The 14,898-nt window shown below is 48.9% G+C and overlaps 1 protein-coding gene across 1 annotated transcript in view; it reads left to right on the top strand.

Moving 5' to 3' along the window:
- The first annotated feature begins 714 nt into the window (after nucleotides 1-714).
- Nucleotides 715-14,898, top strand: part of LOC149355361 (uncharacterized) — a 152,078-nt gene continuing 137,894 nt past the window's right edge. The window contains exons 1-5 of the mRNA XM_089576105.1: nucleotides 715-757; nucleotides 1,205-1,289; nucleotides 5,451-5,617; nucleotides 10,124-10,456; nucleotides 12,917-13,080. Of these exons, the coding sequence (XP_089432231.1) occupies nucleotides 715-757; nucleotides 1,205-1,289; nucleotides 5,451-5,617; nucleotides 10,124-10,456; nucleotides 12,917-13,080 (792 nt within the window). The remainder of the gene's footprint in view (nucleotides 758-1,204; nucleotides 1,290-5,450; nucleotides 5,618-10,123; nucleotides 10,457-12,916; nucleotides 13,081-14,898) is intronic.

Genomic DNA, 14,898 nt, shown 5'->3' on the forward strand with positions numbered 1-14,898 from the left:
AACATAATATATTGGGATCTGAAGGGACAGTAACGGAATGAAATTGCAATAAAAAGGTTAAAGCAGGAAAAAAACACACGAAACAACATAAGCCTATCTATCGGAAACGGCTTCGTGCGCTGAACACTTCAGACCGCCGCATTGAAAGATTGGCTTATTGGGGTTTAACGTCCCAAAGCGACTGAGGCTGTGAGAGACGCCGTAGTGAAGGGCTCCGGAAATTTCGACCACCTGGGGTTCTTTAACGTGCACTGACATCGCACAGCACACGGGCCTCTAGAATTTCGTCTTCAAGAAATTCAGCCACCGCGGCCGGGATCGAACACGCGTCTTTCGGGTCAGCAGCCGAGCGCCGTAACCACTGAGCCACCGCGGCGGGGCGCATTAAAAGACATCCGTAAACTTCTTCTTTACTCAGGGAAATCTTTAGAAAGTTTTCTCTGAATAAAGAACAAGTTCACGCCTTTTTATGGGGTGGCCTGAACTGTTCAGCGCACGAAGGAGTTTCCAAAAGGTTTATCTTGTTTCATGCGTTTTTTTTTCTGGTTTAACCTTTCAATTTCATTTCATTTCGTTATCGTACTTCCGATCCCATTATATCATGTTACTTTGGCCCTTTGCAGCACGTGCCATTTTGCCTTTTTTGACGAACCATCGGTCGCCTTTATTACTTTTAACCCACTCCATGTTAAACTTGTTTCCCTTTACCCCTTTATGAACCTGTACAGCCTGTTGACGTATGCTGCAGCTGATGGGGGTGCGACAGTGTACGGGGTCAATCACACTTAGAGGGAACACGGCTCCGCGTGGCTGCGCACACGCGGAGCACTACTGCGACAAAGCCGGTGGCAAACCCGTGCCAAGGGGCAGATGACACGAAGCACCACGTCGAGGTCCCTCTTCTCGTGCGCCTGCCTGTATTGATTCATGAACGAGTTAGATGCAATGGCACTCCGCAGGTACGTGGCCACGGGGAGCCATGTTCTCTCTAAGTGTGATTGACCCTGTACCTATATATTACGCGTCCTTCAATAAAACAGACAGTTGTAAGGAGCGCGTCGTCCTGTCTGCCTCTCTTGTGTTCGTCCTATGCTGCGTGAACTTGTTACCGAAGACTTTCACAAGTATGCAAACGCGGCATATCTTTGTCGTGACCAAATGAAATAACTTAAATTCCTGTTTCGCTATATTTTCACCCATTCAGGTCTAGCCTCTTCGTACGTTTGGCTGAACTTACGGATCATCGAAGGATTTTTTCACTGGGTGGACCCCATTCCTCGGCTTTTTCTGTACGTATGCATCTCTTGCATTTACGCTCAATTCTGTGCAATTGTATTATATTTAGGAACCAATACGTTCCGAAACCTCGCTACATAACGAAACGGCGTAAAACAAAATACGGAATACAAGAAACAGCGCCGAAAGAGAAAGCTTACCTCTCTCTTTTTTGCGACAACGTTCAGCAGGTTAATGACAGCTATTGTTGGCATTTATTGTGGGTATGGTATGAGGTCATTTCACAGCAGTAATATTTGGTTATGATCATAGGGCTTAACGTCCCAAAGCGACTCAGGCTATGAAGGATGCCGTAGTTGAGGGCTTATACGCACTATACACGGGCCACTAGCATTTCGCCTGTATCGAAATGCGACCGGGGCAGCCGGGATCAAACCCGAACGTATTTAGGGTCACTGGTCGAGCACCTTACCACTGAGCCACCGAGGTGGCTTTACGGCAGTGATGTTCAATGATGTCTTCCTTTTCAAGTGCATGGAATGCAACCAAACGTGATTCAGATTTAATCTGATACAAGCTGTCCGCTGTATATTTGCTTCGCTTTAGCGCTTGCTGCGCGTGCTTTCGATGATCAATATTTTGCGGTCTAGGCCAGCTGTTCCTTAGTAAGAAAAAGTCATTATGAGGAGGAAATTTCCAGGTGCTTTCACTGTTTACATGGCAAAGTTATAAGGGCCAGTCTACCGACGTTTATCCACCGTATTTTTTTCCTCCAATCGCAAGCTTATTGCGCAAATAAATGAATACCTGCGTGAGGTGCTAACAAACCTAGGAAAAGAATGCCAAATGCAATCTTTCGATATGAGAATGATTCTTTTGCTTGGCAGTCGGCGTGCGCACACCCTGGCGTCCCGGACTAGAGGACTACCGAGCCAGGCGGCCTTCAGTGGCACTAATGGGTGTGACATCAACCGAGATGCATAGCTCTTATTAAAAATATAGTCGAAAGCAAAATGATGGTTTTAAAGCTACTTTCAACAAAGTAAAACTGGCAATGTTTATCCCACGAGCAACCGTCTTTTTCCAGTATTTTAATTATGTTCAACATGTTACCAACCGCACATACGTTGTTGCAGGTGTGGATGAAGAGAAATTGGCACATATTTGCAGTTCAGTTTCTGGGTGCTGTTTGAAGCAAAAACAACACGGTAGCCGCGCAGCTGATGCAGCCCCACTGTCAATATAGTGCCTGTCGGTGTTTCCAAAACACTGTAAAAGGACAGTAAGGGAATGACGTTTTTTTTCTGCGCAGAATATTGGCTGCGTTATCTGTAAAATCGCACGTGAAAGTCTCGAAACACTTTCACATTAAAACCACCCTACAAAAATTACCACACTTGCGTCATTTCCCTGGCGTGTATGCGCTGGAGCTCTCCGACCAATCAGAAGTGCCACTTCTAAAGACCATAAACGAGTCCGGAAACAGTGAATAACACACCGGCCGTGTCAACCGTCACTGCGTCCAGGTACTATAGATTGGATTAGATTGGAGAAACTTTATTGATCTAAAAGGTCAATGGGGTGCGATGAATGGCCCCCTAACGGAGAGCGACCTTTCCCACCCAGTCCGCAAGCTTGACTTGCGTGTTCTTGTCCCGTTTACAGCGCGCACATCTTCTGCTTGAGACCAGATGGCGCCACAGGCGCGCTCGGAACACTGCGCCATTACGGGCTTAGTAAGTTACCGGCGCGTGCGCCTCGACGCTGCGGTGGAAATATCGCGGGTGGCTGCCTAATGTTTTTTTTTTCTACGAAGACGTGGAAAGGCAGAGGTAAAACCTGCTGTGTTGTGGATTCCAAGAAGTGCTACAAAGAGTTAAAGGTGCGGGATGCAATCGTTTGCGAGCTTCACGGAATCGAACTGCACAAGGCCGTACGGCCCCTGTTCACGGCCGTTCGCCATGCACCCTTTCCGAACGGGCGTCCGCAACAAACACGTTCGCCAGCTCTAGATAGCCAATATAGAACGAAAGGTTTCGATCTTGGAAAGTCTTCGAGCGTAAGCGCCCAACATAGCGGCTGAACAAGCTGCTCTGTCACCGGAACCGTCACTTCGTGCTTTCAGTTGCTGTGCAGTTGCGTCTGCGCGTGCAGCGGGATCCCATTGCTCGTTTAGCTAACGTGTGAGGCCATTAGTAACAGGAGCACCCAAAGGTCGAATTAGGAATGGAAAAGAATGACGACTTACGCTCCTACGTACCGCTACTTTAGATTGCGCAGTGCACAGCCGTGCGAGCCGACAACGCTTACCGTCAGTCCGTTTATTACATGTCTTCTTGGTGCTACCGTTCACTTCGCTCCAAGTAGCGCGGTTTTTGTGGAGCATATTCAGAATAAAGCATTTGTGTTACGGTTGCTGTTCTGGGTAGTTGTCGCTTCCTCGCGCTCCATGCGAGAGTCACTAAAAGTGACTCCGCAGACCAGCGCTCAGAGTGAGGCTGAACTTACCACCAAAGAGACCTCGAGGATTTTGATGTCTGCATATCGAGCGTGGAGCGCACCACAGTTTTATGTGAGTCTGACATAATTGTGAACTTTGTGCGGTATAAACGCGTTGCCGTGCACGCGTTATAGCAACTATATGGTGCAATCCTTCGAAACGATAGCACGTCAGCTCGGGAAGGCCGCTTGATGCATGGTACTGCTACCATGACAGTTAACATTTATGTGTCTATTTTTGTCGCCTTTCAGTGCTTAACAAAACAGTAGAAAATATTTTATGTTTCCCAAGCACAAACAAGTCCGTACGATGTGCGTGTGAGCGTTTTAGAGCGGTGTCTGCATGCATGTACACAATACGAGAACGACCTGCGTTGCCGCAAGAGCATTAAGCCTTGCCGTTTTAGATATAACAATAAATAAAACATTCAGCGAAATCCTTCAGCGGATGCAAAGGCAAGCATTCAAGTGATCCATCCGTCAGCTTGAAGAGGGAGAGCTGAGCAGCTCTCCGCGGCATGAAGCCTGATCACGTTTTCATGACTCAAGTGATCAAATTAGGGTTCTCACGTGTCCTTCGAAACTGGCCAAACCGTTGTGTTGTATTTACACTCCTTTACAACCGCGTCAGTCGAAACACTGCCTGTCGAAACCGAACCATCAGACGCAGCAGCCGCCGCGACGAGGCGCGCGCCGAGCAGTCAGGAGGCGTGTAATGGCGGCGTGATCACGTGATCAAAGATGGCAGCACCCATGATACGGCACTATAAAGCGCCTCTAGGCGTGCAGGCTGCCTTGCTCTTTACATGTAGTACTCCTCAGATATTTCTCAGCATTTCTCAAGCATATCAGCCTTTCCGCTGTCCCCTTTCCATCCCACCTCGCCTCATCTTTTCCCAGGGGAAACCAGGGCGGCGGTGATTTTCCGCCGTATATTTTCCTCTTTTTCATATATTTTCGGCTGAGGCTTAATGGGATTCCGCTTTGGCCGCCTTGGGACTTTTATTGAACGCTAGTGAACACTCTGCAGGTTAGTTTGCATGCAATATAAATACCCCCGAAAACAGACTGGACTGCTGCCGTTGTAGCTCATTTTTTCTTACACCGGACGCGACATTCGGAGGTCGTGAGTTCGGATCCAACCGGTGCCAATAGGTCGTTTTTATTCGGCTTTCTATGAATTATCTTTTATCAGTAAAATAATTACGCTATTAATTCCCATCGATGAACGCCAGCAATTAAAACAATAATAACAATAAAATAAAAACGTTCGAACATTCTGCTGTGCTACCTCGTTTAAGCGACTGTAGGCTGTCTTTGTATGTACATTCTCATTACACTTAGGTTCAGCTTCTTATAAGTCATTGGCACAAGCTGAGGAAATCTTCGTTTCTGCGTCGACGTATGTAATATTTGTATGCTGCTCTTGCTTAGAAGGTATAGCGACGAGACATACCTGGAACAGCGAGGCTGCGTAGTGGTTCGGTTCACAGCAGTAGAGACAGGTATAGAAAAGCTGGATTCCATAGGTCTGCTTATCGCCAAAGCCGCTCATTGCTACGTTGCTCTGGATGCGCACTCTGCGAAGCAAACCGATCGACTTCGGTCCTTCTACCATTTCAAGAGCGCTTGCCGTCCTCGGCTTTCGCTGGAGATCCTGAGCTGAAGGTGGACTGTATACGGGAGTATTTACTCACGCTGCACATTACGCGCAGGCAAGGAGACTACTCGCCCTACGGGGACACCGTAGCGTACGCCAACCCATACCACGAGTGTGCCGTCCTGAACACCTCGTCAGGGGCCGTCGAGACGAGACCCTGCGACGAACAGTACCCGGTTGTTTGCATTGAGGACCAACAGCTCAAGCCACTCGACGTGTCAGGTACGTGAGCCCTGCGCCTCGCCGTCGGGTCTGCAGTGGCAACCTCAGAACACCAGGCGTCGCGACGCTGGAAGCTAGCATCGGTTAATGTCACCCATTATACGCTCCACTCGCTCGCGAACATTTGATCTAAATATGGCCTCTATAGCGGAATTGGTTGAAGAAGGAGCTGTCAGATGAGCTAGATGTCCTAGTTAAGTCGACATCGCGCAGAAAGCGCCTGGGGATGTGAGGAAATGGCCTCCGCTTTCCAACGAGTAACTTTGCGGCGTTAAAGCCAAACCGTTGGTACCCCCCTGTACTATGGCAAAGTGTCGCGGAATGCCGTTTGCGCTTATGCGAGTTCTAGCAGACACCAGTGGTTCGCTCAGCGCGCAAGCTCGCCGCAGCCTAACTAAGCGATGGCGGCGGCAGAAACACAACCGTAAACTCCGCACTCGCATCTCTGACCTCACCCAGCCAGCTGCCGAGTATGCTGCCCAGCTCGCCGACACTAACTGGGTAGATCGATGCAACAGCGCAGCAAGACAGATGTCCAGCCGCAACACTTGGCGGCTCTTCAGGAGTCTCATAGGCCCCACACAAACATGCTCGGAGGCCCAGAAACACATCAATCACGCGATACACAGCTTTCAAGTAAACACGAAGCAGCTAGCGAACGCCTTGCGCTCACAATACCTCAATCAGGATCAAGACCGCGCGGGCAGGATTATTCGTATGCAGGCTGCGATAATCTGGAACTGGATCAACTTTTCCAGCTTCACGACCTTTGCGCGGCTCTTGCCAAAATGCGCGGGGGGGGGGGGGGGGGGGCGGTGCCTGGGAGGGATAAGCTCACAGTCAAACTATTGGCGAACCTTCCTGATCGGGCATACGAAACCCTACTCGAACATATTAACGCCATTTGGACCGGTAAAACTTCGTAGCCACCGGATTGGAAGACATCATTGGTAAACTTTATCCCGAAGGCAGGGAAACCGGTAAACACAGACAACCTCCGTCCCATCTCCCTCACTTCATGCGTAGGAAAACTGATGGACACGATGGTCCGTGACAGCCTCTCGGAATATCTCGAGAGTACGAACACCTTTGCCGACACCATGTTCGGTTTCCGACCCAGTAAGTCCGCACAAAACATCCTTTTACAGCTTCATCACGAGGTTCTCGAATCCATAGAACACCCACACAACGACAAAATAGTCCTAGCACTCGATCTCAGGGGTGCGTTTGACAATGTTAAACACGGCGTCATACTAAAGCGCCTTAGCGAGACCAACTGTGATACTCGTACATTCAATTACATCAAAGATTTCTTAGCAGACCGCTTGGCCTATATACGTATACAAGAGACCGAGTACGGCCCGTTTGAGATGGGAACGCGGGGCACACCACAAGGCGCTGTGTTGTCGCCGCTTCTCTTTAACATTGCTATGATGTATCTCCCGGCACAGATGGCGGCTGTCGGCGGTGTTAAGCATGCGCTGTACACCGATGACATCTCCATCTGGGCCACTACGGGAAACATAGCAGAGATGGAGGAATGCCTGGAAGCAGCGGCGAGCATAGTTAACCACTATGCCACGTACTGCGGCCTCCAGTGCTCCCCGCCAAAGTCTGAATTTGTGCATATTCGATCTTCTCCGAAATGCAAAATCTCCGTTCAGCTTTCTCTCGCAAGCGGCCCCATCCGTGAAGCGAAGGAGCTACGAATACTCGGTCTCTTCATTAATCAACATCGTAAGGCAGACACAACTCTCGCCAAACTCCGCAAAGTCGGCGACCAGGTGGTCCGAATGGTTCGCCGCGTTTCCAACAAGCGAGGGGGGTTGCGAAGTAAGGATGCGATGCGCCTCGCGCATGCCTTCGTAACTAGTCGAGTACTGTACTCGACTCCTTACCTCCGCTTACGGAAACATGACGAAGGTCACTTGGAGATTGTACTCCGCAAAATTTTCAAGAGAGCTCTCGACCTCCCGATATTCACTTCCAACGCGCGACTCCTCGCGCTGGGGGTGGTGAACACCTATCGAGAACTTCGCGAGGCGCATCTCGTTAACCAATACACGCGTCTCGCCCAGACCGTGTGCGGTCGCCGCCTCTTGGACCGGTTACATATCAGACATGATCACCATACCATTGAACGGGTTAGAGTGCCCGAACTGTGGAGAAGCGCCCTCTACGTTCGACCCTTTCCGACTAAGATGAACAAGGAGGACCATAATGGCCGGCGCAAGGCGTGGGCGGATGCCCTGCACCGCCACTATGGTTCAAAGAAACACGTCTTCTACGTCGACATTGCAGGCCCCTACCGCTCCAGGGGGGAATGGTATACGGCTGCAGTCATACACGAGGGAAAACAGGTGGACGGCCTCTCGTTCAGAGCGCCCAACTCAACGCATGCGGAGGAGGTGGCGATCACCCTCGCAGCCTCTCATCCCGACTCTAAATTCATCCTCACAGACTCTCGCGTAGCCTGTCGTAACGTTGAGTTCGGTTGGATCACTCCACTCGCTCACCAAATTTTACACCACAGTACTCGCGACGGCGATCCAACTCATCGCTCAATTATATGGGTCCCCGGCCACCAAGGCATGCCAGGTAACGAAGCCGCCCATGAGGCAGCCCGCGCACTCACTCACCGGGCCCCAGGCGTGCCTTGGGAGGAGCTTAACCCAGATTACAGCCCTCTCCTTTCTTTTAAATACATTACTGAGCACTATCGTGCCGAACACCGGCGATACCCAGTTCCTATGAAAGGACTGGGTAAAGCTGGCGAACGAATTCTCCTCAGGCTCTTTACAAACACCCTGCTGTGCCCTGCGGTTCTCAAGCACTTTAATCCTTCTTTTGACGGCCTCTGCTCATTCTGTGGGAGATGGCCGACACCTTCCACATGGTTTTGGGCATGCGGAAAAAATTCTTCTCTTCCCCCCATCCCCCGTTCCCCTACCCGAGAGGACTGGGAGGCGGCCCTGCTCAGCTGCCAGGAACTAACGGCCCAACAGGCCCTGGTTCGGCGGACTTGTGTAGCGGTCATGACCAACGGGATCCCATAATGAGGGACTGCGCCTAGTATTGTAAGGGGTGAGACCCACTAGGGGCCTCTCCCCGAGCACCTCTCTGTAAAATACTAAATAAATGCTTTTCACCACCACCACCACCACCTACTGGCACTGAGCCAGAATGCGAGGGACGCAACGCCGCACAGCGCGGTCTCACTTTAACCTCTTGGAAGCCCGTGATGAAGCCCTTGAAAGGAACTTTTATCCGCGCGACCCGTAATGCTTGGCGTCTCACGCAACTTAAACCGAGGTCTAAACGGACTGGTTTGTTGTGCGTGAACTAAACTGTAGTTAAGCGCACAAAGTGTTACCTTTGATTTCCCCAAATAAGGAATGTTTGATATCAAATTGAGTAGTTACGCTTCAAGCCCCTTTGTACACGCAGTTGAATTATCGATCGGACGATATTGTACGTCATTAAAGAGGCTTGAGAAGACAGTTTCCGCGTGGCTTCATAACGTCTTTCTTGCGCTCTGCATTAAGCGCGAGAAACACCTGAATCTCACAAAATTACCCCCGCTTGGCACGGAAGGGTAGCGACCGTCGATGCAATAACGTTGGTGCAGTATCGGTGTGATTAGCGCCTGCAGGTGCAGCATTTTCAAAGGTCGCACTCACGAAGCAAACGGTCCGAATATGGTGCGGTTTTTTGGGCGTGTGGAAGAAAGGAAGACTAAGGTGCTGTGCATTACATCTCACTGGTTCTGTTGTCTTTAAAAGCATCCTTTCTTTATTCAATGAAGCAACATATACGACGTGAACCAGGCTTTCCCAAGGAACTTTCTGCATACAGTAAGCCTCTGCTAGTTCACGAAGCAGTTAGCGGTGGCTTTTGGGGACAGTCACAGCGCCAGCATGGTCAGTAGCGGAGTCGCCGTACCTGCATTAGGTCCCACGATGTCACTGGAAAACCGGGTTCAGGTTAAAATTTTTTATCTGCCTCTGCGCCTGTCATGTTCTTGTAGCCGAGTGCTGAGTTCAGCGATACCGCAAAAATTTGGCCGGCGCCAAGGAGATAGACATCTTCTGTTTTTGTACTTTACTGATTCGTGTTTTTAGCGCTTTGCTTTACTTTAGGCTTTTTTACTCAACTTTGGAGCATAATCGGAAACTTATCGTTCACACTTTCGTTCGACGCCACAGTACGGCAAAGAAGGTGAAGGTTATACAAAACTACAGTTAGGCATGTCCATTATCATTTGAAACCCGGATGCTGTAGACACCGAAAGGACTGAGGATATAGAAAATTCCGCCATTTTTCTCCCAAATTCCAAATTTAGTTCCCTTGCACTCGAGCTTCAGGTGCCCAAAGAAATAAGTCTACTGACTTCTCTCAGATAAGAAACTCCGCTAACAGAAAGTCATAAACGTTATCCTCAAGTCCCCGCTTATTAGCCTCTTTGTACTGAAGTCCAGGCTGATGCTGTACACTCCTGTTTACCAGATGAGACCATGACTGTGGAAATAATTTCGAACCGGCCTCCCGTACTCCTGAGCTGGAACCTCCCCGGCCTGGTCCTCAAGTGTCGAGCCACGCGCGGTGACGGCACCGAGCTCAGGACCGCGCCGCCGGGCAGCTACGCATACGCGCATGTCTGGACCAAGAACGGTGTGTTCCTCGACCACACGCACTGGTCCCTGCAGCCGGAGAAGGTGAGCGAGCCCAACGCATTCACGCATACCTACCAGTCCAGCCAGGGCGGCTACCGGTGCGGCCTCAAGGCCCTGCCTTCGGGACATACCGTATGGTCGCAAGTCGTCACCGTTGCACTCGAAGGTGAGCCTTCCATGCACGGCGTCTTTTTTCAGGATGCTGTCTCAGCACCGCCCGCGAAAGTCAACAGCGAGTCCTCTCAGTCGGGTACATACAAAACAGGTTAAGCGATAATCATTCGTCAGCCCCAACTGTGGAGGTCATTCGTTCTAAACACCAAACCGCAACGCCAAACGATATATTGACCGTACCGAGTGATGCAGTTGAACTATTCTGTTAGTCACCCTAGCCGCCCAACCGTAGCGTTTGTTGATTTAGCATCGTTTAGCATCGACGACTGGGGTAAGGTCAAGATGGTAAAGCCACACTAACCGCTCACTTGTCTTCAGATAATAAATCATGAGAATATAACACATGTTACCTCTATGACTGGCAGTCTGATGGCGTGAATGATTGCACCTGTAGGTGTGTGTTCCATGCCGATAAAGAATATTCCGCACAGAACGGTAAAGGTGACCTTGATGCTACCGTTAACACCCGCAACGCAGGCTCTAAGAGAGGGTTTTCCTCCGACTACCACTCAGTACAGAGTCGATCACACTTGTGTAGATCGCTCAAGCAGTGTGCTGGGGAGCAAATGAGGTTAAATCTTATCGCAGCTGCTTTGCTGGGGGTAAGGTGCTGGTGCCTGTGTAGTGCACATGTCTATTAGGTTTCTCCCCAGCGGAAGTATCATCAGTGAAAGCCAATGCCTACTTTAGAATTTCACTTTATTTGCACCGGACGGCACCGCTCGAGCGTTCTAGACAAATGTGATCGACTCTGTACGTAACGAAAAACAGAAATAAGAGATTGGTTGCGCCCAAGTGTAATCTGCAAGTTTTTTTCGTTGTAGTCATGTTTAGAATTACATACCGAGCGCGTAGAGTAAATGAGGCAGGCTTAACTCTACTGTGCGTTTGAATTTTTTGAGCGCATGGCAGTAGGGGGAAGGAAGGTGTTTGTGTGTGTGCGTGTGCGTGTGCGTGCGCGTGCGTGTGTGTGTGTGCGCGCGTGTGTGTGTGTTTTGGGAGGACTCGAAACAAGAATCATAGTGTTACAACTAACAAACCACCAACTAGCCAAGCTGTCTACGCTTAGTTCGACTTAAGCGAGCTCGCATTAACAAGGTGTCAGTATACTTTCCTTTGCGAAAAGAAGAGTCCTTTTTAATATATACCCTCCCGTCTAACGCCCACGGGTTTGTGCAAAAAAAAGTTTCGCACTATGTTTAAAGACCAAAACTAACTAGCATAAGAAAAAGCGCCCAAAGAGCCTCGCAAATATGTTAAGGCGATTACTTAGTGTGTACATATTGAAAGCACAGTGTTATTTATATTGGTGAAAGTGTATTCACGTAATGAAATGAAGATAGTTAGAGACATTAACGAGGCAGTGAACATGTGACAGCCTGTTTCTCTAGGAACTAGCAATTTGTGAATGTTCGAGAATAAAAATATAATATTGTATGAAAAACCAACACGAACAGTTCATGCGAAGAAATTTATAAAATACAATAAGCTACAGAGATTAGTTTTAGCGCTAGCTTTCACGGCATGCGTGTTTTCTTGATGGCATGCGTTGAAGATTTTATAGACTGGTACGTTTTTGCTCTTTTTTGACGTTACTGTTAAACAAATTTAGTTGGCGAAATGACTGACTAGCGAAATTATTTATATACGGAGAGCAAGAAATAATATATTATTGACAACAATCGCGACGGTTGCGGCACCCACTCCTCGCCCTGCATGTCTTTTGCCGGGTATGGTGAGGAATGGCCAGGGAATGAGTTCACTGCTGACATGGACTAAGAGCCATTCCTGCCAGCTTATTGTTCACACCATATTTTGAAGCGTAGTACGTGCTGCAATCCGATAGTTTGTGTTCGCTGTCACATTGTTCGCTGTCATTAAGTGCATATTGGTGCGTTTGGGGGTCCGCTAAATAACTTGTCAAAGCGTTTTGCGCCAATACTTTACGACTTTGCTCTGCGCATGATGGTCCATGTGCTCACAATGAAACTATGCAAACAGGTTCGGCTGATGAGAACTAGATATGCAAGTGATTACGTTGCAGCTTTTTTGGTTTGGTTCGGTTTAGTTTATGGGGTTTAACGTCCCAAAGCGACTAAGGCTATGAGAGACGCCGTAGTGGAGGGCTCCGGAAATTTCGACCACCTGGGGTTCTTTTACGTGCACTGATATCGCACAGCTCTTAGTGTTATGGTTGTCTTCAGAGGCCTAACCACTGTTACTTAGGTTTTTCGCTTTGTGCGGCTGTAAGATGCACACATTCTTTTCTGGAAAGGTGTAAAACAGTTTTTATGTTTTTCTTTTTTTTTTCACAAGATGGGCATTTTTATTCAACTAGAAATTTTGCGCGAGAATGCAATAACGTGCCAAGTGACAGCACTTGACCTCGACTGGGTTGCTACGAAACAATTTTCAGTCTACTGTCAATGTCTTATTACTGTCTTTGTTTCAGACTTCGACACTTACCGCTTCACGGGGCGGCCCATAAACGGAACCGCTCCTGGACCCATTCAGTTCATTGGCAGCAGTTTCTTTTCCTACGCGGCAAGGATCCATGATGCTGCTATTCAAGACAAGAACATGGTCGGCTGGAGCTACTCTGGGATGACGGCGCAAGTTATTTTGCTCACCTTCGTGCTACTTTGAGTACAAATCAGGGACCTCTGCTATATGGCAGCTGCATAATGCATCTTTGTTTGTATCTGTAAAATGTTTGCAAGCCAATTTGCGCTGTTTCTTGGATGCCCTACCGCACTGAATGCCGTAGGGCGTTCCTGTTAACAGTGGGACACCTTTCTGTTGCGCAGCCCTCAAGGAAGCTCCTGTAGAGGCACATATATTCTTTCAGGCTATCATCTTCGCCTACTAAATTCTCATCTTCTTCGTCTCCTTCTTCCTAGTTCGCTCATCGACATAGCCGTGCATGCAGGGCACGCTCATAAATACATGGGTGCTTCTCTGCTTTCCATTGTAAGCTGGGACGTACATTCTTATCCAGGTGAGGTTGTCCCCAACAGAAGTCCATGCATTGTATCCAAAGTATCTCTTTCGTCGATTTCTTTCCCCCCATTTTCATCTTCCAGCGTACGTAGATGGCATCGATAACCTACCCTCCTGCTTACTCGGGCATGTATGCATGGTTCTGTATAGATCGCGTGCTTATAATGTCGTGTGAGCCATTTATTTTTATCCAGGTCCGTCAGTGACCGGGCGGACAAAGACGTGCAGGTACCAGGGAAGTGGTCATGAGGAAGCTGACACGGGGAGAGTGGACACGAATTACTGAAAATATAGCCGTACGGCGCATTTCACCCATTAAAGCTTAAGCAAGAATAGCCTCCCACCTACGCTTCCATGTATGCAGTGCGCAGAGAAACGCGATTTGAAGCATATCGCGGTCGTTTCGGCCGAATGGGCGCGACATTATTCTTACTCGTATGATGGTCACTTACTCTCAGTCAAAAATGACAGTGGAGCACAGAATAATGATTCACACAACTAAGCCCATGTATTTCATTCAGCCTTCTTGAGGAGATACGTCCAAGCAATTTTAGCGGAGTTGGTTAAGCCTAAATTGGTCGGCTCTAAATTGTGCCCCACTGTAGGCTATATGTGGACGTGTATTCTGCGTGCGCTTATAAACAGACGGGCGCTCTAGTGTTGCCCGCCGCGGTGGCTCGTTATTCGGGGCGTTCGGGTGCTGGGCACGAGGTCGTGGCACCGAGTGCCGGGTGCGGCGGCCGCATTACGAAGGATGTCGCGTGCAAAAAAGTCAGTGTGCATGACAGTGCTCGTTGAACAACGGCAATACGTCGAAGTTAATTGGGAGCCTAAAAAGCGGATTTTGCCCTTCCTTTATCTCCCACTATGAACCTTCTTCCCGTGGCTTTCATTGAGGACGTCTAGTGCCACGATCAGTACTCATTTCTTTTCATAGTAAAAAAATTCCACAACGCATTTACGTTTTTTAATATTTATTTTTTCCAGAAAAAAAGACAGGAAATGGACCTCGCACAAAAAGCTAACAGGATAGGTTGAGAGGTGCCCGAGGCCCAGTTCGGCAAGTAAAAAACTAGGGCCTGTTCTGAAAGTAGTAGGACTGGTTTTCTCCTAGGCGAACAGGCGGACGAGAGGTGGTCTGCGCGCACAGGATCGGTGAAGGGGGGTATTGGGAACGCAGGAAGGAATAGGCAGTCAACTCTGGGCCGTTCAAGAGAGCAGGTCGCTTGTGCTGTGAACCCTTGTCAAAACGCTTCGTCACTCAGCATCATGGAGCGTTTACTGGATCAGCGATATGCGATCAAATTTTGTGGACAGTTTGGCAAACGGGCAAAGATACTCAGGAAATGATTAAGGAGGCCTACAGTGATGTTTCCATGGGTAGATGAGGTGTTTTTAAGTCGCCCAAGCTGTTCCGAGAAGGTAAAGAAAGAG

The sequence above is a fragment of the Amblyomma mixtum genome, chromosome 3 (assembly GCF_055824585.1).
Source record: "Amblyomma mixtum isolate Tamu chromosome 3, ASM5582458v1, whole genome shotgun sequence".
Classification (NCBI taxonomy): domain Eukaryota; kingdom Metazoa; phylum Arthropoda; class Arachnida; order Ixodida; family Ixodidae; genus Amblyomma; species Amblyomma mixtum.